The sequence below is a fragment of the Sceloporus occidentalis genome, unplaced genomic scaffold, assembly GCF_023333645.1.
Source record: "Sceloporus occidentalis isolate IW3139 unplaced genomic scaffold, rSceOcc1.0.p SCAF_301, whole genome shotgun sequence".
NCBI lineage: Eukaryota > Metazoa > Chordata > Lepidosauria > Squamata > Phrynosomatidae > Sceloporus > Sceloporus occidentalis.
This window is the reverse complement of record NW_028317281.1, coordinates 603,311-630,232: the sequence shown is the minus strand read 5'-3', so window position 1 is coordinate 630,232 and position 26,922 is coordinate 603,311. Positions and strand designations below refer to the sequence as shown.

At 41.7% G+C, this 26,922-nt stretch overlaps 1 protein-coding gene across 1 annotated transcript in view; it reads right to left on the bottom strand.

Moving 5' to 3' along the window:
* The window catches only part of LOC149275033 (adenylate cyclase type 1-like), a gene marked incomplete at its 5' end in the record, with an annotated part of 677,365 nt that overhangs the window by 48,004 nt on the left and 602,439 nt on the right, over positions 1–26,922 (bottom strand). The window contains one exon of the mRNA XM_089504957.1: positions 16,489–16,613. Coding sequence (XP_089361083.1) covers positions 16,489–16,613 — 125 coding nt within the window. The remainder of the gene's footprint in view (positions 1–16,488; positions 16,614–26,922) is intronic.

The following is a 26,922-nucleotide window of genomic DNA, read 5'->3' as shown; positions in this document are numbered from 1 at the left end:
CAACCAGTGTCAGGCAGCTGCTGCTAAGGCAAATAAAATCATGGGGTGCATCAAAAGGGGCATAGATGCCCACGACAAGGAAATAATTCTACCACTGTACAAGTCACTAGTCAGACCACACATGGAATACTGTGTACATTACTGGGCACCAGTGTACAAGAAAGATATAGTGGAGCTGGAGAGGGTTCAAAGACGGGCAACCAGAGTAATAAGGGGAATGGGAGGACTACAGTACCCAGAAAGATTATAAGGGTTATTTAGTTTGGAAAAAAGACGGCTTAGGGGGGACTTAATAACTATGTATAAATATATAAGGGGGCAGTACAGAGATCACTCCCAGGACCTATTTATACCCAGGACTGTATCTATAACAAGGGGACATCCTCTACGGCTGGAGGAAAGAAGGTTTCTACACCAGCACAGACGGGGGTTCTTTACAGTAAGAGCGGTGAGATTATGGAACTCTCTGCCAGAGGAAGTGGTAATGGTAAACTCAATAAAAGAGTTCAAAAGGAGCCTGGACGTGTTTCTTGAAAGCAATAATATTACAAGTTATGGATATTAGATTAATAGGGACAGAACGTTGATCCAGGGATTTATTCTGACTGCCATATTTGGAGTCGGGAAGGAATTTTCCCCCTGGTATGGGGAAATTGGCATCTGCTTCATAAGGGTCCTTCCTCTGGATCAACACAGTAGGGACACAATATGTATATAGGTTGAACTTGATGGACTTTGGTCTTTTTTCAACCTTATGAACTCTGTTACTATGTTACTATGTTACTATATTACTATGTTGTGTGTTGGGTGCCTGTCCTGGTGTGAATGTTTGGATCGAAAATAAAACAAAGAACAATAATATAGTGTAGGTGTACAGAATGGTGTACTGTGCGTATCGCAGATTTTCCACTCACAGTGTATCAGTGTGTTTCAGTGCGTCACAGGGGTAGCCTCAAGGTCCACATACGGAGATATGTACCGAGGGAATAAAACCAGAGAGGGATCCAATAGTGTGTTATTGTATATAGCGCTAGAAATGCAATAAGTGAAAATATACTCACACTTAAGTAAGTGTAAAGGTGCCCGTAATTCCTGATGATGGTCTGGTTACATCTGTATATTCTTCAGTCTGGTGGGTCCAATGGTTAAATACCCATAAGTGTGTGGTGTGTCAAACAGCCACTGTCCACATAAGAGGTATATTTAAAAGAAGTATTTATTCTAAAGTAACAATGAGATGGATCTCCAACAGATGCAGCTGTAAAAGTGTTAAACAATTTAAAATAAATAAAAGTACTGGTACAAATAAAAATAAAGTAATAAAAGTCCTAGAGTCACTCAACGTGTTTCGCCGTATATGGCTTCATCAGGAGTCATTTCTTCTCTTGTGTGGAGGTCGTTTTAAATGTTCGGCGCCGTCTGTATTGTGGCGTCTGACGTCAGTCTGGTAATTACTTCCGGATTCCATTCATTCATCAGCATGCAGAGGTCGCTGTCTTCTGATGTGCCGGTCAGAGGTTTCGTTGCACCGTGGGATTAAAGGTAAGTGTAAGAACATTGTTTATATCATTATACTGTTATGTTTTTTTTCTTTTCCATTTTAGGTGGCGAGGACACTGCGGGAGGGCGGAACAGTGATGTGTGTGCGAGGGACAAAAACAGAAGAACCGGTGACCGTGCGGGAAGTCTATATTGATCGTTATATATATAACGATGTTAGTGCTCAAGTAAACGGAGCCGAGAAGGTGAAGGTGTGGACGGGGCTATGCATCGATGTGTGGAACCGAAATAAAGTGCCGATGGGACTCTAGCGCTATATACAATAACATACTATTGGCTCCCTCTCTGGTTTTATTCCCTCGGTACATATCTCCGTATGTGGACCTTGAGGCTACCCCTGTGACGCACCGAAACACACGATACACCGTGAGTGGAAAATCTGCGATACGCATGGCACAGTACACCATTCTGTACACCTACACCTACATTATTGTTTTTTGCACATGTGAATATTTGGATGCCGGTGTGGCAGAGCCTGTCCTGATCTGTGTGTGTGTTTGGGTGTCGTTTGGGTGTCGATGTGGCAGAATCAGTCCTGGTGTGTGTCTGGGTGTCGGCGTGGCAGCGCCGGTCCTGGTGTGTGTATTTTGTCATCTGTTTCCTGGCACTTTACATTTTGTAGAAATAAACTGAACTATTTCATGAGAACATATTTTAAAAAGCCCTTTCGGCATCTAAGGTGATTAAGGCTAGGGGAATGTCTTTTTTCCTGTTCCCATCTGATAATATTAATCAATCTTCTGATATGTGAGGCTTGATTTCTGTCTTTAACAAAACCCACTTGGTCTAAATGGACTAGATTTGGGATAATATTCTTAAGTCTTTCTACTAATATGGCTGAATATATTTTCATGTCACAGTTTATCAGTGAGATAGGGCGATAATTACTTATTAATGTAGGATCTTTATTTGCTTTTAATATTGGAACTATATTTGCCTGTAAAAGTTCAGATGATATGTTACTTCCTGAACTAATTCCATTAAACAATTCTAATAGATGCCATTCAATCTTATTTAATACAATTTTATAGAATACATTTGAAAAAGCATCAGGGCCAGGTGCTTTATTCGGTTTTAATTGTTGAATAGTTTTCCTAATTTCTTGAATTGAAAAAGGTAAATTAATCTTATCCAGCTGATCCTGTGTCAAAGAAAGTAATTTAGCGTTTTCTATAACATGTTTAATTTGGTTTTCATCTTTTTTTCCAGGCAGACAATATATTTCTTCATAAAAGTTTTTAAAGACAACTGCGATTTCTTTTGGCGTATAGAGTTCCTTCTCTTTAGATTTAATCTTATATATACGTTTATTTATTGTCCTTTTCTTTAATTTAGCTGTCAGTAGTTTATCTGCCCAATTACCTTTATGATATAATGAAAGGTTTAACATTTTCATTTTCGCCTTTGTATTTAATAAAAGCTACTCATTAATTTGTTTCTTAATTTTATCTATTTTTTCTGCTATATCAGGGTCAGGCATGTTTTTATTCCGGGTATTTAGATTATAGTATTCTACCTGGTATTTTTTCAAATATTGACAACCTAATTTAATTAAATACCCTCTTATTACACATTTGTATGCACACCAAATTTGTGACATTTTTAATTCGTCTGTTTTATTTTCTTGAAAATACATTTGTGTCATTTCTTGTATAAATTTTTTGTTTTTCTTATCTTTTAATAAATCCTCATTTAATCTCCAACTATTTCTTTAGTGTGCATAATAACTGCATTATGGTTTGTCCAATAAACTTCTTTTATATATGAGCCTTCCAGAGATCTTATTAATGTACTGTCTGCCCAAAACATATCTATTCTGGAATAGTAATTATATATTCTTGAATAATATGTGTAATCAAAAACCTCAGGGTTATGAACCCTCCGCACGTCAAATAATTTATTTGCTTTTAATATATTTTGAAGATTTTTAGCTTGTTTTACCAGTTCTAGTGGATATTTATTCTCTTTCGGAATCCTTTTATCTACTTCTATTTCTACAATCATATTAAAGTCCCCAGCAATCATCAGTGGTTATAAATGGTTTACTTCACAAACCAATATAATAATCCTAGCTTCAGGATCTTCATAGACATATTTTATATCAAAGTCTAAATCATCTGAAATCAAAATTGCCACGCCCCTTTTTTAAATTCCTTCTAATGAGGAGGTGAAAATTTTAGAATATCCCAGAAATTTCATATTTCTATCTTGTTTTTTCTTCCAATGTGTTTCTTGTATGAAACTAATATCTATATTTTACTTTTTTAATAAATCGACAAATATTGATCTTTTAAAGGGGGAATTGAATCCCCTAACATTTGATGTCATATATCTGACCATTCTCTAAGATATTTCAAAACCACCTCTATTTCGCCGAAAACACCCCTTTCATTTTCATCATATCTTAAAGTGTTACACACATAACACTTCTATAAAGCTTCCCCCCCTTTTCATCATCGTGATCATTTACCATATTAAATAATTTTCCATAAAACAGCCAACATATACACACACCAATTACTCGACAACAAAACATAAGATATATTCTAACATGGTTCTTACAAATTCCCCGTCCACTTGAAAATTTGAGAGTGCATTCTTACACTCATGAGTTGATATTGGGGCTTCTTTAAACATGGAGGGAAAATAAATAAATAAAAAAATAAAAATAATAAAAAAAATTGTATAATTATCTCTTTAATTGGTCTGTGAGTGTTTTAATTTATAAATCTATCCTTAGTAAATTTAAAGCTTAGTGTAAGTGACATCAAATCATAAAATAGATACATAATTCTATTTTATCTGATCTATATGTCCTAAAACCAAAAAAAAAAAAAGTATATATATTGGCACGCACAGCGTAGAATAGGACCTGTAATCAGGTAGAACAGCATGTGCAAGTCCAATAGACAGATCACAAGAGTCCAGCACAGAATAGCCAATGAGCAAGCCGAGGTCAGGAAGCCAGAAGTCAGGATCGTTGCAGGGTAAGCCGAGGTCAGGAAGCCAGAAGTCAGAATTGTCGTGAGGGAAGCCAGAGTCAAACGCCAGGAAAACAGGAACAGGAACAAGCCGAGTCGGTAACAGGAAATCACACGGGAACGCTAACTGAGGAGTAGACACTATACAAGATAGGTACGACCATCAGAAGGCAAAGCTGGAAGGTTTCTGAGGCTCTTAAATAGGCAGAGGAAGTCCAGGCACTAATTAGCGGCCAAATGTTCAAAGTGCCGTTACATCACTTCCGGTCCGCGGCCATCTTGGGATTGGCGAGATCGTAAATTCCCAAAAGGACCGGTAGTACCGGCTGGCGCCACTAGGTGGCGTGCAGAAGAACGCGTACACGCGGCAGGCCTGGGACAGGTTCCAGTAGGCGGCGGCTGCCGTGTGGAGTTGCGGGGTCTTCCCCGTCCTCGCGGCAGAAGAAGCTGTCTCGCGGAGGCGGGAGGTCTTCCTCTCCTCCGCGGCGGTTGCGGCTGTTGTGGCTGGGCGGGGGGTGTCCCCCTCCTCCGTGGTGGCTGTGGCTGTTGCGGCAAGGCGGGGGGTGTCCCCCTCCTCCGTGGCGGCTGAAGATCCGCGGACCCGGAGGAACCGGCAGCCAGGTACGTTACATATACCGTATTGGCTCGAATATAGGCCGCACTTTTTCCCCCCACTTTAAGTCTTTAAAGTGGGGGTGCGGCCTATATTCGGGGTCTAGCGCTCGACGCCCGGGACATGCAGTCCCGGGTGCCGCGCAGGCAGCGGGGTTAGGATACAGATCCCCCGCAGCGGTGCAGGGGACCTGCATCCTACTCCCCGATACGCTCAGACAGCCTCCCCTGCCAGCACTTCCCACGGGGGGGGTGCCGGCACGGGAGGTTGTCTAAGCGCATCGTGCGGACCGTCCGCACGATGCGTTTTACCTCTGCCGGGGGGACTTACTGGAGCAGACTCCCGGTTGTCTTGCGGGGCCGGCGGGGGACATCTACGCAATACGCGTATACAACTTCCGGTGCCGGCACCGGAAGTTGTATACGCGTATTGCGTAGATGTCCCCCGCCGGCCCCGGAAGACACCCGGGAGTCTGCTCCGGTAAGTCGGGGGGGGGCAGAGGAGGACAGTGGCAGCATATCTCAGGGGGGCAGAAGGACAGCGGCCTCATATCTCGGGGGGAGGGGGAAGGGGACGGCGGAGGACAGTGGCAGCATATTTCGGGGAGGGAGGACAGTGGCAGCATATCTCGGGGGGGGGGACAGTGGTAGCATATCTCGGGGAGGGAGGACAGTGGCAGCATATCTCGGGGGGGAACAGAGTGGTAGCATGTTTTTTGGGTGCTTTTTTAAAGAAAAAACTTTTTCTTTAAAAAAGCACCAAACTTTTAGGGTGCGGCCTATATACGGGGGCGGCCTATATCCGAGCCAATACGGTATATATAAATTAAAAACGTGGTATCATCCCATAATTATTCATTACATATCTGTGCTTTAGCCATATCCATATTAAATTTCTCATCAATAGTTGTTAAATAAGAAACTGTTTAGTGTATATTTCCCAAATACAAAAGTGACATCAGAACCTATCATAAACTGAAATCTTTTTTTTTTTTTTTCAACAACATATTACAATGCAGTTTGTTATGTACAGTTTAGCACAAATAACTATTGTGCCAAAACAACAGTTGTATAATTTTTAATTTCTGCATTTAAAAACATAGAAAAAAAACAGATTACATTACAAAACATACAAACTAACAAAGATTCCATTAGAAACCATTAGTCTTTACTCTTGCTCTTTTGGGAGTTAGTTCCCAATGAGGTCCAAATTTATCTACTAATCTGTGTGAGACCCTTTGCCATAGTTTTTTAATAGGGTTACAGTTCCACCATATGTGGAGCATATCTCCTTTTTCTGCACCACATCTCCAGCAGTTTGAGAGATTATTGGGGAGCATTTTTGCCAATACAGAGGGAACTAAGTACCACCTGGCCATAAGTTTGAATTGAAGTTCGTTCAAATTTAAGCAATGTATGGTTTTATACGTTATATTTAATGCTCTATTCCAATCTTCAATATTTATTATGATATAAAATAATTTATATAATATAATAATATATTTATAACAATATATATATGTTATAAACTTGAGTATTCCAATTCTGCTGTAGGTTTTTTTAGAAAAAAACTTTTTACCCTTAAATATCTAAAGCATTCCCCTATTTGGAAAAAAAGAGGCATAAATAAAAGATCTAATGGAGAGGGACACATTGAAGACATTTCACCAACTTCAAGTTGAATTTAATTTTATTTATGCCTCTTTTTTTCCAAATGTATAAATTTAGGTTTTCATTCATATATTCCAAATTGGAAATGGGGAGGCTTGTTAATATCAATCCGTCTAGTCCCAATTTAGATTTAATCCAATGCCAGTTTCTCACTATGTGTTGCAGTGCTAGACTTGTTCCCGATTCTATCAGTTCAATAGCTTTCCTGGAGGAGATCCAGAACAGATGTTGTAAATCCCTATGTGAATTATTTCTCCATAGTTCCCCTTTGTACCAAATTTCTTGCGTTGCATTATTTGTTTGTGTTAAAATGGCTTGCGTAAACAAGGCTGCTTGTGCATATTCTCTTATCAGGGGTACTCCCAGTCCACCTTGGTTTCTATTGTTTTATAATACTTTGAAGTTTCATCCTTGGGTTTTTTAGCACCCATATAAATTTGTTGATATATCATTGGATTAGTTCTAGCCAGCTAGGCAGGACCATATAAGGAATCATCCTAAAAATGTATATAAATTTAGGCAGGGTATATGAGTTGACCATTTTTATTCTCCCCCACCAAGAGATAAATAGTCCTCTCCAGTTTTTAAAGGAGACATTCATATCTCTAATTAAGATTTTGGTGTAGAGTTAATTCTTATCCCCAAATAGGTAAAATGATCTTTAGCCCATTTAAATCCCATTGTCTCAATATGATGCCTTTGTATAATATCGAGATTATAGGGTAGAGCAACCGATTTATCAATATTCAATTTATAATTCGACACCAAGCTGTATTGATCTATCCATTTAATGATATGTTTTACAGAATTTACTGGGCCCTAACTGTCAATAGCACATCGTCTGCATATAATTTTATTTTTTGTGTTCCCTCTTTTCCGCATCTCTTTACGTTCTGATCAGCCCTGATGTCTCTGGCAAGAGGTTCTAAAAATAGAACATATAACAATGGGGATAGGGGGCATCCCTGACGAGTGCCATTCGAAAGGGAGAACCAATTTGATTTAATTCCGGGGCCTACCACTCTGCCCATTGGTTTGGTATATAAGGCCATTATTGCGTGATGTATTCGTCCTTGGAATCTAAAGGCTCTCAATACTTCTGCCATAAACCTCCAACTGACCCTATCGAAAGCCTTCTCGGCATATAACGAGAGCGTCAGGTGTGGCTTGTTTTTATTATTCTCCTCAAAGATTCCCGCTAATGCTCTTATATGACTAACAGCTGACCAGTTCTTAATGAATACAAAAAACAAAAACTGTCTGCGCTTCTTACCCTAATAAAGTTGGCAACAAATATATAAACATAATATAAATGAGAGGTTTTGGTTATATGAATTGGCCAAAGCATAATTAAGCTCACCCGCCACGTCAAGGCACACTCTCAATAGGGTGAGAACCTATGCTCACCTCCTACATAGTGGGCACACAAAGCAGTTTATACTGCTACCAAAACCTTATTAATGTGTTGGGGGAGGTGCAATTAAACCTCCTCCCTATTAACCCCTGGACTTCTTAATGAAGCCTTAATGGTCTGTATGGATTAGTTGTGGGAGCACTACACTCAACCTTTGGGCGAGTATTCCGGCGTAAATCTTGACGTCTAGGTTAAGAAGAGATATCGGTCTGTAGCCTGTCTTCTGGGTTTTTATTTAATTTTAATATTGGTGTTATATTGCCTCTTAAGAGTTCTTCTGGGAGGGCTCCTCTATCTATGCTTTCATTAAATGCTCTTACTAAGTAAGGGGAAAGTTCCTCTACAAATATCTTATAAAAACTTGAATCAAAGCCATCAGGGCCTGGGGATTTATTTTGTTTTAGCTCTCGAATTCTGTTCTGGACCTCCTCCAGGGTAATTTTACTATTTAAACCACTCAAGATTTCTTCCGAGATCTTAGGAAAGGATCTCTTTAAAAAGTAATCTTGTATATCTGTCTCTGTTACTTTATCCGGTAGATTATATAACTCTTTGTAGGATTCATTAAACGCTTGGCCTATTTCATTCGGGTCCATGCGAGTTCTACCTTTAGAGATGTTTCTTTTTTCTCTCTTCTTTTTAGTTGGTTCGGAAGCATTTTATCTGCTTTATTTCCCTTATAATATCTTTTAGAGTTTAATGCCATCAATACCTTATTAGTCTGTTCCATAAGTTTTGTATTTATCTTAGTCTTTATAATTTCAATTTTCTCGGTAGTTATTTTTGATGGAGTCTGCTTATTAATTTTGTTTAACTGAAATAAAATTATGTACAGATCAGACAATTTGTTTTCTGCTGATGCAGACATTCTCTCTACATCATTTTCTGTAAAGAAAAAATTTGTTATTTTTTTATGTATTCAATATCTATATTTTTCCTTATTAAATTGTGGTTCAATCTCCAGTCAGTAGTTAATTTTCCCGCAGAGTCTTCTATGTCCATAGTTACCAAATTATGATCTGACCAAGTAATGTCATGGATTTTGGTATTTTTAACTTTTGATACCAGACCAATATCTCCCAAGATTAAGTCTATTCGGGAATAAGCACAATGTGATTTTGAAAAGTCTCTTTTGGTTGTGTGTAATATGCGCCAAATATAAGTATGTTTATTTAATAAAGATTGAAATCTATGTGCTTGCAGAATAATACTTCGATGTATATTTGGACCTTTAAACGTCCTTTTATCCATATGGGGATCCAATACACAATTAAAATCTCCCATCCATATTAGAGGGCCTAGTTTTTGTTAAATAAGTTAGAGGGGAGCTGTTAGGTGCATATATGTTAAGTAATGTTAATATCTTATTATTTATCTCGACTACAGCTATGATAAATCGACCATCTGGGTCTGTTTCTACGTGTTTAAATTTTACATCTAGATCTTTAGAGAATAAAATTGCTACTCCCCTTTTTTTTTGTTTTCAAAGATGCTTCTACACATAAAGGATAACTCTGATTTTTCATATTGATTTTATCTATTGTTCGCCAATGTGTCTCTTGCAAAAAAACAACATTTATCTTATCTTTCCATAATCTCTTGAGAACTAGGAATCTCTTTTGGGGGGAATTAAGTATTTATCGTACCAAATCTAATCAGTCCCATTAGAATTCTGCTTCTCGATCTTTCTATCACACCTCATATAGAACTTGGATTGTAAAGACTTGGAATCAACATATTTAAAAATACAATAATCAAACAACACATAAAAAACATATATTTGTAGGTCGTGCAACACCAAATAGCACTGCCTACTTCTACAATCACCCCCTATATTGCAGAAAATATTTGCCATCTCTCAAGTGGCAATTTGGAGCCCTGAGCTGGAAAACAGCAAAAAAAAAAAAGAGAATTAGTATAACCTCATAGCGCATGTCTGTGTATAGTAACCTTTAATTTCTTTAACATCAAGTCTAAGATCTGTATATGTCTATTATAGTTATTATAGTACTTCCATATTTCTGTATTACTATCCAGAATACAAATGTATTACGTAGTGCTTATCTCGTGCATATTAACGTGATTTAATATTTTAAAAAAATAAATAAAAAAAAATTAAAAACCTGTGTAATTTTATTATTAATAGACTTTAATTTCCTTTCTTGCGTTTATTACTTTAATTATATCTAAAGTCTATATTAAACGTTATAGGTTCATATTAATTAAATAGTGTCCACAACTTAAGTGTATTAAGTGGTACTTATCTCCTCCTACTATATTGTGACTCGTGTAGTTTAATACTTGTGTTGGAATACTACAAAAACTGTGTATTCTTAAATTAGTGGGTCTTAATTTCCATTCTTCCGTGTACGGCTTTATTTATATCGAAAGTCTATATTCCGCATGATAATTCTATTTTTATATAGTAATATCCACATTTTAAAAGTGTTAAGTGATACATGTCTCATCCTGTTAATTTTTGCCAGTATTTTAATATGTAAGGCCTAATACTACCAAGCTGTGTGTTCTTATATTAGCAAGCGTTAATTTCTTTACTTTCATATATTGCTATATTTCTAACTAAAGTATTCAGTATAATAATTCCATTTTGAATAATAATATCCAGAATTTGGGTATATTAGATGATACTTGTCTCATCTAATTCATCATCATCTTTTTAGACATAAAATAATTCCGTTTGATGTATTGGTGTACGGAAAAAAAACCAAAAAAAAAAAAACCCTCCGACATTAAGGATTATTCACTGTTGCTAATAATTTATGCTCTTGTAGCCATTTTTTCAAATTCTCAGGCGAATCAAGCGTCCATGTTTTGTACTCATAAGTTAAAATAATTTTCACTGGGAATGCCCATCGGTAGCGAATTTGTTTTTGTCTTAAAATTTCAGTTAAATGCGCATATTGCCATCTCTTCATTCGTGTATGGTAAGATAAGTCCGGAAAGATCTTAATATTTTTAAATGGTTCTTGTGGTGTTGCTTCTCTGTGTGCTCTCAATATTTTTTCTTTTGTGCGCGAATCTGTACAGCAGATCAGGACATCTCGCGGAGTCTCCAGAGGTAAGTTTAATGGTTTCACCGTCCTATGACACCGTTCCCATAGTGGCGTCTGTTCTTCTTGATGTACTCCAATGTTGGATAGATATTCTTTTAGGTGTTTTTCCAAGTGATCTTTAGAGATTTTTCTCTCTTTTTTCTGTCCCACCCTCTGATTTCTCTTACTTGCCATTTTTATTTAAGGCCCGTTCATGTACTTCTAATAATTTGATAGGGTTAGCTTCTCCTATCTTTTTAAGTTTGTGTTTCCAAGAGCTTTTTAGAAATATTATTATAGAACAGATTTCTTGACAAAAAAAATAAAATCTCTAATGGTATAAAAGAAAAGGTTCACTTATCTGGAGTCCAACATCTCATGCATCATCCCAACAACCTATTTCTTTTTATGTGAGGCTTCATAGAGTGTCCTGGAACAAGTGGAGATGCTTCTTATTTAGTTTCTTTTTTTTTTTTCTTTTTCTTATCTCTCCTCTGCTTGATTTTGCCCATTGCTCTCTTCCTCCAGCTTTCTATCTGCAGAGCTCCTCTCAGAAATCTCCAGAGGCCGCCATTAAGTCACCTCTCCTCATCCAGGCAATGTCATCCAGCTGACTCTGCTTTAGACGCTCCCCTGTCAGGCTTCCAAGCCGCTTTCCAGGTTCTGGTTCACCGACGCAAGGAGTATAAGACAAAGATAACAGAGAAGGCAGAGAGGTCGATCCTGTGACACAACTGACTGGGATACGGGAAGGTGAGAAGTACATCCACAACTCACAGGGTTATTACTGGCACCGTGTGAGCGATAGACAGGTTTGAGGTAGCAGTTGAAAGACTGAGTGCAGGCAAACAATTCAACAGGCGGCTACAGACGATGGACAACCAAGGATATGTAGCAAAATCAATCATGGAAGAGGACAAAGCAATGAAGCATAAAAAAACGCACCCGATAGTCCAGCAAACACCAAATAAATCCTGAAGGCAAGTGGAAGTTTAGAGATGTGGAGAGAAATCCAATGAAGCAGGTTGTTCAGATTCTGAGAGCCCCAGGCCTCAAATCACGGAGCACGTAACATCCTATGTCATGCTCCTCCCCCTCTAAACTGAACTGGTGCCGATCGTGGCGTTGCTGAATTACAGCAACGCCGTTTGGGTGCAGAAAGCGAACGTAGATTGACGTTTCTCATGATCATGACGGTCCTGGCACGTCAATTGTCACTAACCTGATGTTAGTGAATGACGTGCCAGAACCGTCAATTGTCATTAAGGGGTTAAAAAGAACCATACACCATGTGCTAGTGGAACTTCAATCCAGGGCCTGACGGTGCCAGGATCCAGAGGGCTTCACCTGTCTGTAAGCGCCCTGGGTTATAGACCAGAATCCTTCCCACGTTTCATCAAGTAGTCGTTATGACCAACGGAGTTCCACTTGATATTGTTTTGCTGGGTTTCTTCATCATCTCTGTAAGCTGACCACCTACCGAAGCTAAGTGTTATTATTTATTTTACTGCAATCTGTTAAAACTGGTGTGTGATTTTAATTCTGCTGGTCATTAAAGTATAATTACCATTCACCACAGTATTTAAGTATTTCTCACCATATGATAGACTGGAATACCTAATATTATATACCATTTGTATATCAAGATACAGAGTGTATATAGATTTAATAAAATTTATTGTTGTTATTAAGGTTCCCTGATTTCATTTTTAATTATCCAGAGATAAAACACCCTCCAGAATTTGTAGTCACTTCTGAGGACAAAACTTTCTAGGCCCAGAAATCAGAGGAAAAGTAAATGTATTGTGTTATTTACTCTATTTCAGTCTGCATGTCTTATTAAAAAGGATCAGTGTGCCCAGCAAAGTCCTCAGCACCAGGCCCGTGATGCTCTTAATCTGGCCCTGTCTTTTATGGATCCCATCCTCGTCGCCACTGTTCTTGTCAGCTTAACATAGGAGTAGTAGTAATTAAATACTTTACTTTATTCAGTAAGAATAAAATAGTCATCTTAATTCTCACCGACAGGAATACAGGAATATACACACGTATGTCATCACAGAAGTGGCGCCACTAATTGAAGTGAGAGATATGAAAGAAGGCAGTGTTCTACATTCCAGGTATAACAATAACAAACAGCAAGGTTTTTGCCATTTACTTTTTTGCACATTTGTCCCCCTGCACATATTTCCTCCACTTTTTACTTTAAACTTATTTTCTTATTTCTCGCTCTCTCTTTCCCTTCTTGTAGCTTTCCTGAAACATCCCAAGCCATCTGCAAATCACCCACACACTCCCTTGTTACTTTTATTTATACATCCTCTTTTGCATCCGGAAACTACTTACTGATATAATAAAGCTACTACTCCCTCTTTTCACCGCTCATTTTGTTTCAATTACCCATATTACTCCTTTTAATTGTAAACTCACAAGCAGGGCCCACTATTCCTGCCAGGAACTTTATGTCAAAGTACCATAAGGTTATTTGACAATCTTACGGCAGGGTTCTCAACGCACGTGTATCTATATGTATTTTTCTATATTTGTTATGTATGTGTTAAATGCCCCATTTAAATTTTACAGCACTGCGTAATTTGTTGGCACTGTTGGCATTCTTTCGTCTGTTTGTATACTTTTTCTCTGGGCAAATTATTCAATCCTTTGGTTAACCTTTACCAGAAATTCAACATACAGCTACAGCAATTTCCTCCTGGAAGGTTCACTAGTGACTAAAACGCAATAGGTTAAAGTGAGCTATTTATTTTTTCCATTTAATTCCTTTCAACGCCACACCTTTCAATCTGTGCCAATGGGACATACTAAATCAAATTACAAAATGGAATGCTCATAGACTATAATAGGGAAGGAATGCCCATAGACTATAATGGAAGGGAGAATAAAAAATAATTTTTAAATAAAAACTTAAGACATTTCATATAGATCTTGGTTACACATACTCTCCTAGTACAGACAAAGGTTGTAACAGTCAGATTAAGTGGAATTATATCTGTTTTCTAGGGAAAAAAGGTAAATGACTAGAGGATGTAATGGGAGAAAAAACAAACATGTTTTTCAGACACAACCCTCTGATATATCACATAGATCTTTGTCACACATACTCCCCTAGTACAGTCACAGGTTCTATAACTTAGACTAAGCAGAATTATAGCTGTTTTCTAGGGAATGGCAGGTAAATAACAGCATTGAGTGAATGTCCTTAGGATATAATTAAACATGTTTTTCAGACAAATCCCTTTGATCGTTGTCACACACACTCCCTTTCTTAAAAGACTCCGAAGGTAAATTTAATGGTTTCAAATCAGGCGAAAAACAAAAAAATTATGTAGAAAATATACCGCAAATACCCCTTGTCTTATATTTGAGGCCGTCTTATAATCAGACCTCAAATAGAGGTCTGACTATAAGACTAAGATCCAGATCCCCCTCAGTGCTGCCGGGGACCTGGATCCTACTCTCTGGTAACCCCCGCTGCTGCTGACACTTCCTCTAGGGTCTTCTATGACTGAGCACCGGAAGGTCACATCACGCCGTTGCTCTGTCATAGAAGACCTGGAAGAACTAACGGACAGCAGAGGTTGTCTATGTGCATTGCGCCAACTGCCACTGGACACCAGGGAGTCTGAAGTGCGAGGAAGTGTCTGGGGACACACTGGTAAGTTGGGGGGGGCAGAGTGGCATATGGGGGGATATAAGGAATTCCTGTAGGCAGAGTGGCATATAGGGCGTTAAAAGGCATTTCTGGGGGGGCAGAGTGGCATATAGGCAGGTATAAGGCATATCTGGGGGCAGATTGGCATTGAGGGCTTAAAAGGGATTTCTGGAGGCAGAGTGGCATATAGGCAGGTATATGGCATATCTGGGGAGCAGAGTAGCATAACTGGGGTTAAAAGGCATATAATGGAGGCAGAGTGACATATAGGCAGGTATAAGGCATATCTGGGGCAGAGTGGCATAACAGGGGTTAAAAGGCATATCTGGGGGGCTGAGTGGCATACAGGGGTTAAAAGGCGTTTCTGGGGGACAGATTGGCATATAGGCAGGCATAAGGCATATCAGGGAGGCAGAGTGGCATATAGGGGGGTATAAGGCATATCTGGGGGGGCAGAGTAGCAAGCCATGGGGCAGATGTGCATAACTGGGGGGGGCAGGTTGGCAGAGAAAAGGGAATAAAAATAAAAAAAATGTTCTCAATGAAAAAATAGTTTACATGTGAATTAATATTTACTAGTAAAACTTTTTTCTTAAATTAATATTCAAATTTTGGGGGGTCATCTTACAATTGAGCAAATACGGTATATGTCCACAAGTATAGCAAGTTTTTGCACCTTTTTAGGAATGCAGCTCTTATCTACCTCATCATTTTTTTGTTTTATTTATTGTTTTAAAAAATGTATTGAGGGAAGTGGGGCATCAGTCAGGCGCCAGTCCAAGACATTGTGCTGGATGAAATGCTGCCCCCTCCACCCAAACCCACATCAATTAAGCTATAATTTGATTAATTTATTCACTCTCTCATGCTCTCTTACACAGGGCCGCCATCAGGGGTGTACAACTATTACACTTACAAGGCGGGTCAAAGAGACAAAGTTTCCCTCTGTTTTTTCTAAAAGAAAAAAGTTCAGTTGCAGTCATCCCATGCGTGTGATTCCAATACTACAGGACCACCAATTAGAGGTGGCTGGAGCCCTTACTGGCAGAGTCACTAGTCTCCCACTGGTCTCTCATGGTAGCATGGTGGTTAACACATGCTTCAAATAATAAAAATAACTAACATATGTAATTAGACCCCAGTGTCATATTTGCCCTGAAACAGCTTGTCAGTGCCATCTTTGTCCCCTTTGTCTTTGAAACTTTATTTGGGGAGGTAAGTCAGCTCCTGAGCCTACAGAGTAAATTGTATGAGATATGTGGTTGGTTCCTGGAACCCACTTTCCTAATCACGTGTCACATATGACTGAAATGGTTAATTCCAAATGCATTAATACTTTTCTATAATATCCCTTTAACCTACAAAAGTAACATCTATGCAAATAAACCAACACATATTGCTGTCTCAATAATTATTTTTTATGGTGCGCATAATCCTCCTTTTAATAAAGGCACAAATACAAGTAGAATAAAAGATAGTGAAAAGGTGGTTTAAAAATTAAAGGTATATAAACATAATGGATATTACCTGAATTTTACCCTGTACGCCTGTGCTGTCCATTCTGCTAGCAACGTTCACTGTATTCCCCCATATATCATATTGTGGTCGCCGGGCGCCAATGACTCCTGCCACTACAGGGCCAACATTTATACCTGGAAAACATTTTGTAATACTTGAATAAAATATATATTAAAAAAATACTCATATTTGTATCATAAGCCTCATATTTGTATCATATGATACTGTACGTATTATATCAATTATGTCACCAGGTATGCTTTTTCCACCTTATCCTTAAATATCATACAAAGCTGATTTTGCAAAATGTAGATGGAAATAAAGGAAGATGAAAAATTGTGTGTGTAATTTTCATGTTTTTGCTATGTCTCCGTTTAACATTTTGTCCCTCTTACTCTTTTTTTTAAGCCATATTGTCATGTATGGCCCAGAGCGCCCAAAGATTGTGTGCAGGAGTTACAGTGCATTAGTGGAGTTGGAAAGGGCCTGGTGCAGGGCGGCAGCACTCTCCCGGTGGGCATCTAGGGTTGTGCAGCCACATACTAGCGGCCTGACATAGCAGCGGATGATGACAGAACAGAGCAGAACTTGGAGATATCCTGCAGGCACCCTGGAGCAGGCATGAGGCATAGCACTAGAATCATGTGCAGGATGCTGCAGGCTGCGAGAATGGAAGCTAAGCAGAGTATCAACAGAAACGTAGCAAGCACAAGTAGGACAGAGCAAGGAACAGGGAGACCGAGCAAGGAACATAACCAGACAAGACATACATGATACAGGGCACAACAAAGGACAGGGAACAAGGCAAGGAACACAGGGGAAGGAGTGAGGAGCCGGAATCTTCGGACGCTTCTCCTTTAAGCAAGGATAGGACAACTTAACTGGGACATGGGGAGAGGAGGGAGGAACCGAAATCCTCAGATGATTCATGGAAAGGATTGCAAAGGTACACAAAATACAGATGCACATGAATACAGGACTAGCCTAGGACTATAAGATAACAATTGGAGATTTCGTCACATCATATGGCCATAGTATGCTTAGCCCACCACTACGCCAAAGTGGTGGGTCCTAATGCTAAACCCTGCTTACTGAACTACTAATAAGCTGAAACCTAACATTGAATCTAAACACATAACCAAGGACATACCTTTAGACTGCAGACTGAGACAAACATAACACACAGGTGGGGCACACCTTATAAAGGAAACAGAGCGGAAGGAAACAACAAGACTGAAATCAAGGAATCAGAGGTTCAGGAGAGAACATACGGAAATCCAGGAATGGATTACAGAAAAACATGGGAACTGAGGCAAGGTAGGGAAAAACAGAGATATGAAGCTCCGCAGTCTGGATGGACCTTGACACATATTCATTAATGTAAGGCATCATTTTGTATGGAAAAAATCTAAAATATTTTTTTTTAAAAACCTTTTTTTGCAGTCTTACATACATGTAAATCACAGCTACAGCCAACAGGAAAAAAATACCTAGAATAAATTAATTAAACCGTCCTGATTTGGAACCAACCCTATGTGGCCAGGATTTACACCCATTTTTTAGATTATATTCAAATTTAGCATGGTTAGATTCTAACTTCGGTATAAGTCACATATATCAGAACCAACCTACAGAAGTATATGTTACTGAAAAGAAGACAACCCAGGTTATTTCTTTAGGGTCATTTTAACACTTTTCAGGCAACCATTTTATCTCCAATCTCTTCTAAATGTTGTGAGCACTTTTGTTTTTGTTTTTTTTTGGTAATTTTCAGACAAACATTGCATGTAGCTTTCCATTTCTTGTCCAGATAATAAGCGACTGCACAAAAAACCCACTATTTTATGTCCAGCACTATACCCCAAGTTAGTTTATCTGACCCAGTGGCGACTCTAGAAACAATATATAGGGGGGCACACAAGATACCACAGACAAACTGGGGGGGCATTAATAATTTCCAAAAGTAATGTGCTATGGAATTATACTTTTGTTATTGGGCTAAAATAATATCATTCAACATGGGAAGCCTGAAGCCACAATTGAGTGCGACTAATGCTTGTAATAAATATTATAAACACAATAAATAACTTTTCCACTAAATGATTTCAGGGCCTTGAACGTTTTGTCCCCTGAAGTCACTACAACTTCAAGAGGGCATTTTATCTCTGGATAAATATAAATTAAATAATTCCTACTGTAAGTTAAGTTCCAGGAAACAGATGACCAAACACACACACCAACACAGGCTCTGTCACACCGACACCCAGACACACACCAGGACAGGCTCTGTCACACCGACACCCAGACACACACACCAGGGCAGGCTCTGTCACACCGACACCCAGACACACACACCAGGACAGGCTCTGTCACACCGACACCCTGACACACACACCAGGACAGGCTCTGTCACGCCGACACCCAGACACACACACCAGGACAGGCTCTGCCAAACCGACACCCAGACACACACACCAGGACAGGCTCTGCCACACCGACAACCAAACACACACACCAGGACAGGCTCTGCCACACAGACACCCACACACATCAGGACAGGCTCTGCCACACCCACATCCAAACACACACACACACCAGGACAGGCTCTGACACACCGACACCCAAACACACACCCTAGGACAGGCTCTGCCACACTGACAGCCGAACACACACACCAGGACAGGCTCTGCCACACCAACACCCAAACACACACCAGGACAGGCTCTGCTACACTGATAACCAAAACACACAAACAGCAAGACACAATCTACGTCACAGACGTCTACATCAGAATGGATTTTTCACACTGCATTGTCCTTTATACCCCCCTTAGTGTTTTTGCCCCTTGTGTATTGATGCCCCTGCTGCCCATATATATTAACATTAGCCCCAGTTGCCGATAGCAGGTATAGATCAACACGTTAACACACAAACCAAGCTTTGCATGTATAGATTAACTGAAATTCACTTGTGATCTCAAATAAACAGAATTAGACAATAGTATATGAAATGTAGCATTGCAGGTATAGATCAAATAAATACATGGAAACAGCATTGCAGGTATTAATCGACTGAATAAGACATATTAACCCTGTATTTGCAGGTATACATAAATAATGTATGGAAACATAGCATAGCAGATATGGATCTACAGAATAACACACAAACCCAGCTTTGCAGGTATAGATCAATTGGAATTCACATAAAAACACGTCATTAAAAGGTATATTTAAAACCCCCTAAATTACACGCATAGATCACAGGTTGCACACTTCAAAGCCAGCCCTGGCGTCCACACTGCCCACACAGCAATCACACTCCTATCATACCCAGGCAACCAGTAAATGCTGGTACCTAGGCATGATGGGACTGTGCTTGCTGTGGTTGCTGTTAGCAATCACACTCCTATCATGCCAAGTCAGCCAGTACATGCTGGTACAGGGTGGCTGTAAGTGATGTGTAGACCCCATACTGCTGGCAGCATCAATACACAAGGGGGGCAGCTAGCTAGGTTTTGGCATGCACTGGCTGACTTGGCATGATAGGAGTGTGATTGCTAACAGCAATCAAAGTCCCATCATGCCTAGGTTCCAGCACTTACACATCCAACCAGCAAATGCTGGAACCTAGGCATGATGGGATTGTGATTGCTGTTAGCAATCACACTCCTATCATGCCAAGTCAGCCAGTACATGCTGGTACAGGGTGGCTGTAAGTGATGTGCAGACCCCATACTGCTGGCAGCATCAATACACAAGGGGGCAGCTAGCTAGGTTTCAGCATGTACTGGCTGACTTGGCATGATAGGAGTGTGATTGCTAACAGCAATCACAGTCCCATCATGCCTATGTTCCAGCATTTACTAGTTGGATGTGTAAGTGCTGGAACCTAGGCATGATGGGACTTTGATTGCTGTTAGCAATCACACTCCTATCATGCCAAGTCAGCCAGTACATGCTCGAGGTGCGGCCCGCGTAAGATCGGTTGCCCTGGCTGCCGATCTTACGCGGGCCGCACCTCAAGATCTCGCGGGCCGCATGTTGGACGCCCCTGCCTTATTACTTTCTAACCCCTCTCTCCCTCCCTTATCACTTTCTAACCCCCTCTCCCTCCCTTATCACTTTCTAACCCCCTCTCCCTCCCTTATCACTTTCTAACCCCTCTCCCTACTCACTCTCAATCTACCCTCCCCCTTTGTAGTTGACTCACCTTTAGGTCCAGCGACGGGAACACGAGGCTTCTGTGTTCGTTCTCTGCTGCGGTGGCCGCTGCTTCAGTCAGGGAAACCCTATGGGAAGCCCTCTTATCACTGTGTGCAGTCCTATTACAATTCTGCCATATGGTTGCAGCATACCAGCATGCACATTGCATTTGGCCAAATATACAAATATTTATCTTTCTCTGTCTCTCTCTCTGTCTCCTTTCCCTGTATTTCCCATTCCTATTCCTTTTATTTCTCTCTCTCCCCTTGCTCATCCCCTTCTTTTCTTCCTACCTTGGTGGACTTGCTCCTTCGGACCTATGTTTTAGTGGCCAGCCTCCTTCCTACAGACTATGGACCCTGGCTTTGGAAGGTGTTTTTGGGGAGGTGGGTACAGGGGGTCCATTAAGACTACTACTTCCCCTGGTACAGATTACCACGCTTCCCCAAGTACCAGAGACTCTAAAGTGGAGCTCGGACACAGATTTAAAGGGAATTGTAACAGGGTCACCAAGAGAGCTGTTGTAACTCCCCGAGATTACCCACATCTATCCTCCTGTTGTCCTCGAAAACACTTCCAGCACCAGTCAGCATGCACGCTGCTATGTGTACCCAATAAGTAGACACAACTACCTTGAATTGAGTACAGCAGGAATGAACAGTTTATTACTGCACGCCACATGACTCTGCTCCGTTCCTGCTCCTCCTGTGCGGAACAAGATAAGTTGTTTGCACAGAGTGCAAGCAACACAGAGGGAAGCAGCAGGGCCCCTGCAGTTCAGGTAAGGGGGTGGGGGAGGGTATATGAAGAGTATGCACGATTGAGGGAATGAACGAGTGAATGATAAGTATCTGTGAAATAATGAATTAGTATATGAATGAATGAATTAATGCTTGTGAATGAGTTAATGAATGAGTGTGTGAGCATGAGCATGGATTTGTGAGTGGGAGGATGGAGAGCATGGCATAGGGAAGCTGTAAGTGATGTGCAGACCCCATACTGCTGGCAGCATCAATACACAAGGGAGGCAGCTAGCCAGGTTTCAGCATGTATTGGCTGCTTGTGCATGATAGGAGTGTGATTGCTATAATATATATGATTGCCAACAGCAATCACACTTCTATCATGCCCAGGCAACCAGTACATGCTAGAACCTGAGCATGATGGTTGTTAACAATCGTTTTTCAATTTCGGCTTCGGCCAAGTAAATGCTGAATTTTCAGTTCAGAATTTCCATTTTGGTGCATCCCTAATGAAGACCAGTTTAGATTCTAATTTGTTGAATGGATTAGTTCAATGGATAAGCTAATGGTTAAGTGATAGGAGAAGGTTGTAGTTAATGGTGTATATACAGAGCAAGGACTTTTCACTAATGGGATCAGTATTGGGACCTGTACTTTTTAATATTTTTATTAATAATATTAGAGAAGATCTTAATGGTATATGTCTTTTTGCAGATGATACAAAGGTCTGCAACAGGGTAGACATTCCGGTTGGAACTCAAATGGCGAATGACTTAAGTAAATTAGAAGAATGTGTCACGCCCGATGCAGGCTGTGGAGCTGCATATCTCTGCATTCCCCTGTTTCACCACAGTTCGCCTGTCTCACTACAATCCATTCCTGGATTTCCTTATGCTCTCTCCTGAACTTTTGATTCTTTGATTCCAGTTGCCCTTGCTTCAGCTTGTGTTTTCTTTATAAGGTGTGCCCCACCCAATTGTTATGTTTATCTCAGTCTGCAGTCTAAAAGTCCTTCTCTGTTCTATGTATAGATTTAATGTTTAGTTTCAGTTTATTAGTAGTTCAGTGGGCAGGATTTAGCTCCAGGACCCACCGAATATTGGAGTACTTTGGCATAGTGGTGGGCTTAGCATTCTATGGCCATAAGATGTGACTAAATCTCCAATTGTTATTATATAGTCCTGTATTTATGTGTGTCAGTCTTTTATGTGCCTTTGCCCTCTTTTCCCTGAAGCATCCCCATGTCCCAGTTTAAGATATCCTATCCTTGCTTAAAGGAGAAGCGTTGTAATAAACTTGTGTTTATTGTTCCCTGTCCTTTGTTGTGTCCTGTACCATGAAATCCTTGTCTGGCTATGTTTCTTGCTCGGTCTCCCTGTTCCTTGCTCTGTCCCCTTTGCTTGCTATGTTTCTGCTGTTACCCTGCTTAGCTTCCCTACTCCCAGCCTGCAGAATTCTCCACATTTTCCTGTTGAGCTATGTCTCATGCCTGCTCCAGGGTGCTTGTTCTGGAAAACAGGGCTGCTATGTCAGGGCCCTGGTATGTGGCCGCACAACCCTAGGTGCTCAACAGCCTGGAGAGTGCAGTCGCCCTGAACCAGGCCCTGTCCAACTCCGCTACTGCTCAATATGTGCTGAACAACATCTTTGGGCACTCTGGGTCATTACAGTCGTCTGTATGGACCCAGTCCCTGACATATGGCCGTAGGCAGAAAGGCCAAGAGTTTGCTGAGTGGAGACTGCAGTGCTTTCAGCTCGTCTGCTGTTCCTGCCCGGAGTCTGCTTCTGAGTTATGCTGGTCCCAGTGTCCTTTCAGCTTGTTAGCTCTTCGTGCCTGTTTCTGGACCTGGTCTTCAAGAGTCGGCTTCCTCATCCCTGTTCAGGTAACCTGATTCCTGCCTTGAAAGAGGTCGGTCTGCTAACCAGTGTTCCGGTCATCCGGTGGTCTCTTCTTCTGGTCTGCCTGGGTTCCCCTACTACGAGAGTACCTTCAGCTGAACCCGAAAATCCACTAGAGACAGATTCCTTATTCTCGTTCGGATATGCTGATCCTTGTTACGGAGGAGAGTTGGCAAGGGGCGGCTTCCTCATTCCCGGTGAGATATGCTGATCCATGCTTTGGAGGAAGTTGGTCTGCTAATGTTTCTGTTGTTACTCTGCTTAGCTTCCCTGCTCCCAGCCTGCAGCATTCTGCGCATTACTCTGTTGAGCTATGTCTCGTGCCTGCTCCAGGGTGCTTGCAGGATATCACTTTGTTTTGTTCTGGACAACAGCGCTGCCATGTCAGGGCCCTGGTATGTGTCCGCACAACCCTAGGTGCCCAACACCCTAGAGAGTGCAGTCGCCCTGAACCAGGCCCTGTCCAACTGCGCTACTGCACAATATCTCCTGAACACCATCTTTGGGTGGTCTGGGTCATTACAGTCGTCTGTATGGACCCGGTCCCTGACAGAATGATCGAGAATGTGGCAGCTGCTGTTTAACATGAATAAATGTAAAATAATGCACTTGCATGTAAAAATCCCAACGCATACCCAGAAAGATTGGAAAGAGTTCATAGGAGACTTTCAAAGTGGTTTGCAGGACAGATATTAAGACAAGTTAAAGGATCTTAATATGTATAGCTTGGAGGGAAAAAAGAGAGAGGGGGTGCAATAGAAACATTTAAATACTTAAAGTACAGACTAACAAAGTACAGGAGGCAAGCTTATTTGAAAGGAGGAGCAATGTTAGAACAAGAGGTCATCGTCTAGAGCAGTGGTTCTCAACCTTCCAAATGCCGCAACCCTTTAATACAGTTCCTTCTGTTGTGGTGACCCCCAACCATAAAATTATGTAATTATATATTGTGAAATATGTGTATTCCGATGGTCTTAGGCGACCCGTGTGAAAGGGTCGTTCGACCCCCAAAGGGGTCGCGACCCACAGGTTGAGAACCGCTGGTCTAGAGGATCAGGGTTACACTGTAACGTAAGGAAGTTTTACTTTACTCAGAGAGTAGTAGATAAATAAAAACAGTGTCCCGGCAACAGTGGTGGAGGCTAATACAGTAAAGGAATTTAAACAATCATGGGATAGACATAAAGCTTTCCTCACTATAGGACCTGACCAAAGACTGATAGGGGTTTAAACTAGACTTGGGCACCAGCCAACTCTTTGTGTTAGTCTTTGTGGGGGAAAAAACTTTGTTTTTTTTGTAAATCAAAAGTTTATTGGTTTTCAAGCAGTTTATAACACAAAGTGAGAAGGGGAAACAGAAACAGAATGGGGAAGGGGAGGAAGACAAAAACAAAAAACCAAAGTGGACAGCGCATGACCTCAGGAGTACATCACCAGACCCTGACGCAGCAGGGCAAAGTACATTGACACATCCCAAACAGTAGAATCATGATAGGAAAACGAGACCCCAACAACGGAAGCCCAGGGCCCCAGCTCAATTAAGGCAACAGAAGTTGGGTGGAGGGTTCCAGAAAGTACTGGGACCAGTAGAACCAGGTCCGCCTATGGCGCTCACCCTGTCTATCAGAGCGGGCCACCAACTCCTCCAGAGCGCGCACTCTCTCCACCCTTAGGATCCATTCCCTAAATGAGGGTGGGGCGACAGAAGCCCAATGCAAGGGAATCAAGGCTTTAGCCTCGTCCAGCAAATGGCGGAGCACAGACTTCTTATACACCGTAACAGGCGTGGTGGTATGATGAAGCAGATAACTGGCAGGGTGAAAAGGAGGTGGAGAGTCAGTGAAACGCGGGAGGACGGCCTGGATAGCCTTCCAGAAAGGAACAATAAGGGGACATTCCCACCATATATGAAGAATCGACCCCACCGACAGCCCACACCTCCAACACAACGCCGAATGGTCAGGGAACATGCTATGCAGGCGAGAGGGCGTACGGTACCAGCGCGTGAGCAACTTGTAAGAGAGCTCCTGAGACCTGGTACTAAGAGAGCAACCATGTGTTAAAGAGAAAATCTTCCCCCACTGCGCCGCTGTGAGTGACACCTCCAGATCCGATTCCCACTTCCCCACATAGGCTGGCAAAACCCCATCCCCCACCCTCAAGAGCAGCTGATACAGCAGGGAAATCCCATGAGGAGGAAGAGCATCTTTTAAATGTAATGATTCAAAAGGCGTGGGGTCTCTGACAAGGTTGTGTTTCTGAGGAATAGACCCAACGTAAGCCCTGAGTTGCAAATATTGCAGAATCTGCAGAGCAGTCGGGGCAACGCCCCCAATAATGGTTGACAGGGAACGGAGCCGCGCCCCTTGCATATAGGACCCCAACGTCGGCGCATCTCCCGGAGCCGTTATCAGAAACGAGCCCCCGGACATACCCGGGGGAAAGTCAGGGTTATACCGCAACGGCGTCTGCGGCGAGGGATAGGTGAGTAGCCTGGAACTACGGGACACAGAATGGAGAACCGCCAAAGTAGCCAAAAGAAAGGGGTGACCCCCCGCCTGCCTCCGAGCCACAGACGGCCAAGCCACATAAGCACCTGTATCGGCACAGATGCGGCGTCGGCCTCCAGAGCCACCCACAACATATGGGCAGGGCGGTAGGTCCACTCCAGGGTACGCAACAGGTGGCAAGCAAAATAGTAGGTGCGAATGCAGGGAAGGCCCAAGCCCCCCGCGTCTTTAGGTTTCTGCAACAAGGCCAGAGCCAGCCTCGGAGCCCGTCCCGCCCAGATAAAGGAGAGGAACATCGCCCTTAAGGAGGAAAAGAAAGCACGCGGCAAAGCTATCGGTAAGGCTTGGAGCAAATACAGCACCCTGGGGAGGATGTTCATTTTAAGAGTATTCACCCTGCCCACCCATGAGACAAACAGGGAACCCCAAGACCGAAGATCTTTCCGGATCGCAGCAAGAAGAGGGGGAAAATTAAATTCATATAAGAGGGATACATCATCCGCCAACCAGACCCCTAAATGCCGCAGTTTACTCACACACCACCGGAAGGGGAAGGAGGAAGCCAACGCCTCCACCTCAGTCGCAGGAAGGGAAATGTTCAAAATTTCAGATTTGGACAAGTTGATTTTCAAGTTAGCAAGACAGCCGTATCTCTTGAACTCATCCATCAGCACAGGTAAGGACACACGCGGGTTCACAAGGGTGAATAACATATCATCCGCAAAAGGCACCGTTTTATGGTGCACGCCCCCACCCACCACACCGGTAACGTCCGGATTAACTCGAACAGCCTCCAGAAGGGGCTCCAGAGAAAGGACAAAGAGCATAGGGGACAACGGGCAACCCTGCCTAGTATCATTAGATATAGAAAACTGGTCCGAGAGGGCCCCATTAATACGCAGCCTAGCCGACGGGCAAGTATAGAGAGCGGACACCCAGCCCAGCATATGCGGGCCAAGGCCCACCGCCCCCAGCACCTCAAGCATAAAAGTCCAATCAAGCCGATCAAAGGCCTTCTCGGCATCAGTAGACAGTAAGATAGCCTTGGCGCCCGACCGCTTAATTAAGTGGATCAAGTTTACCGCCCGC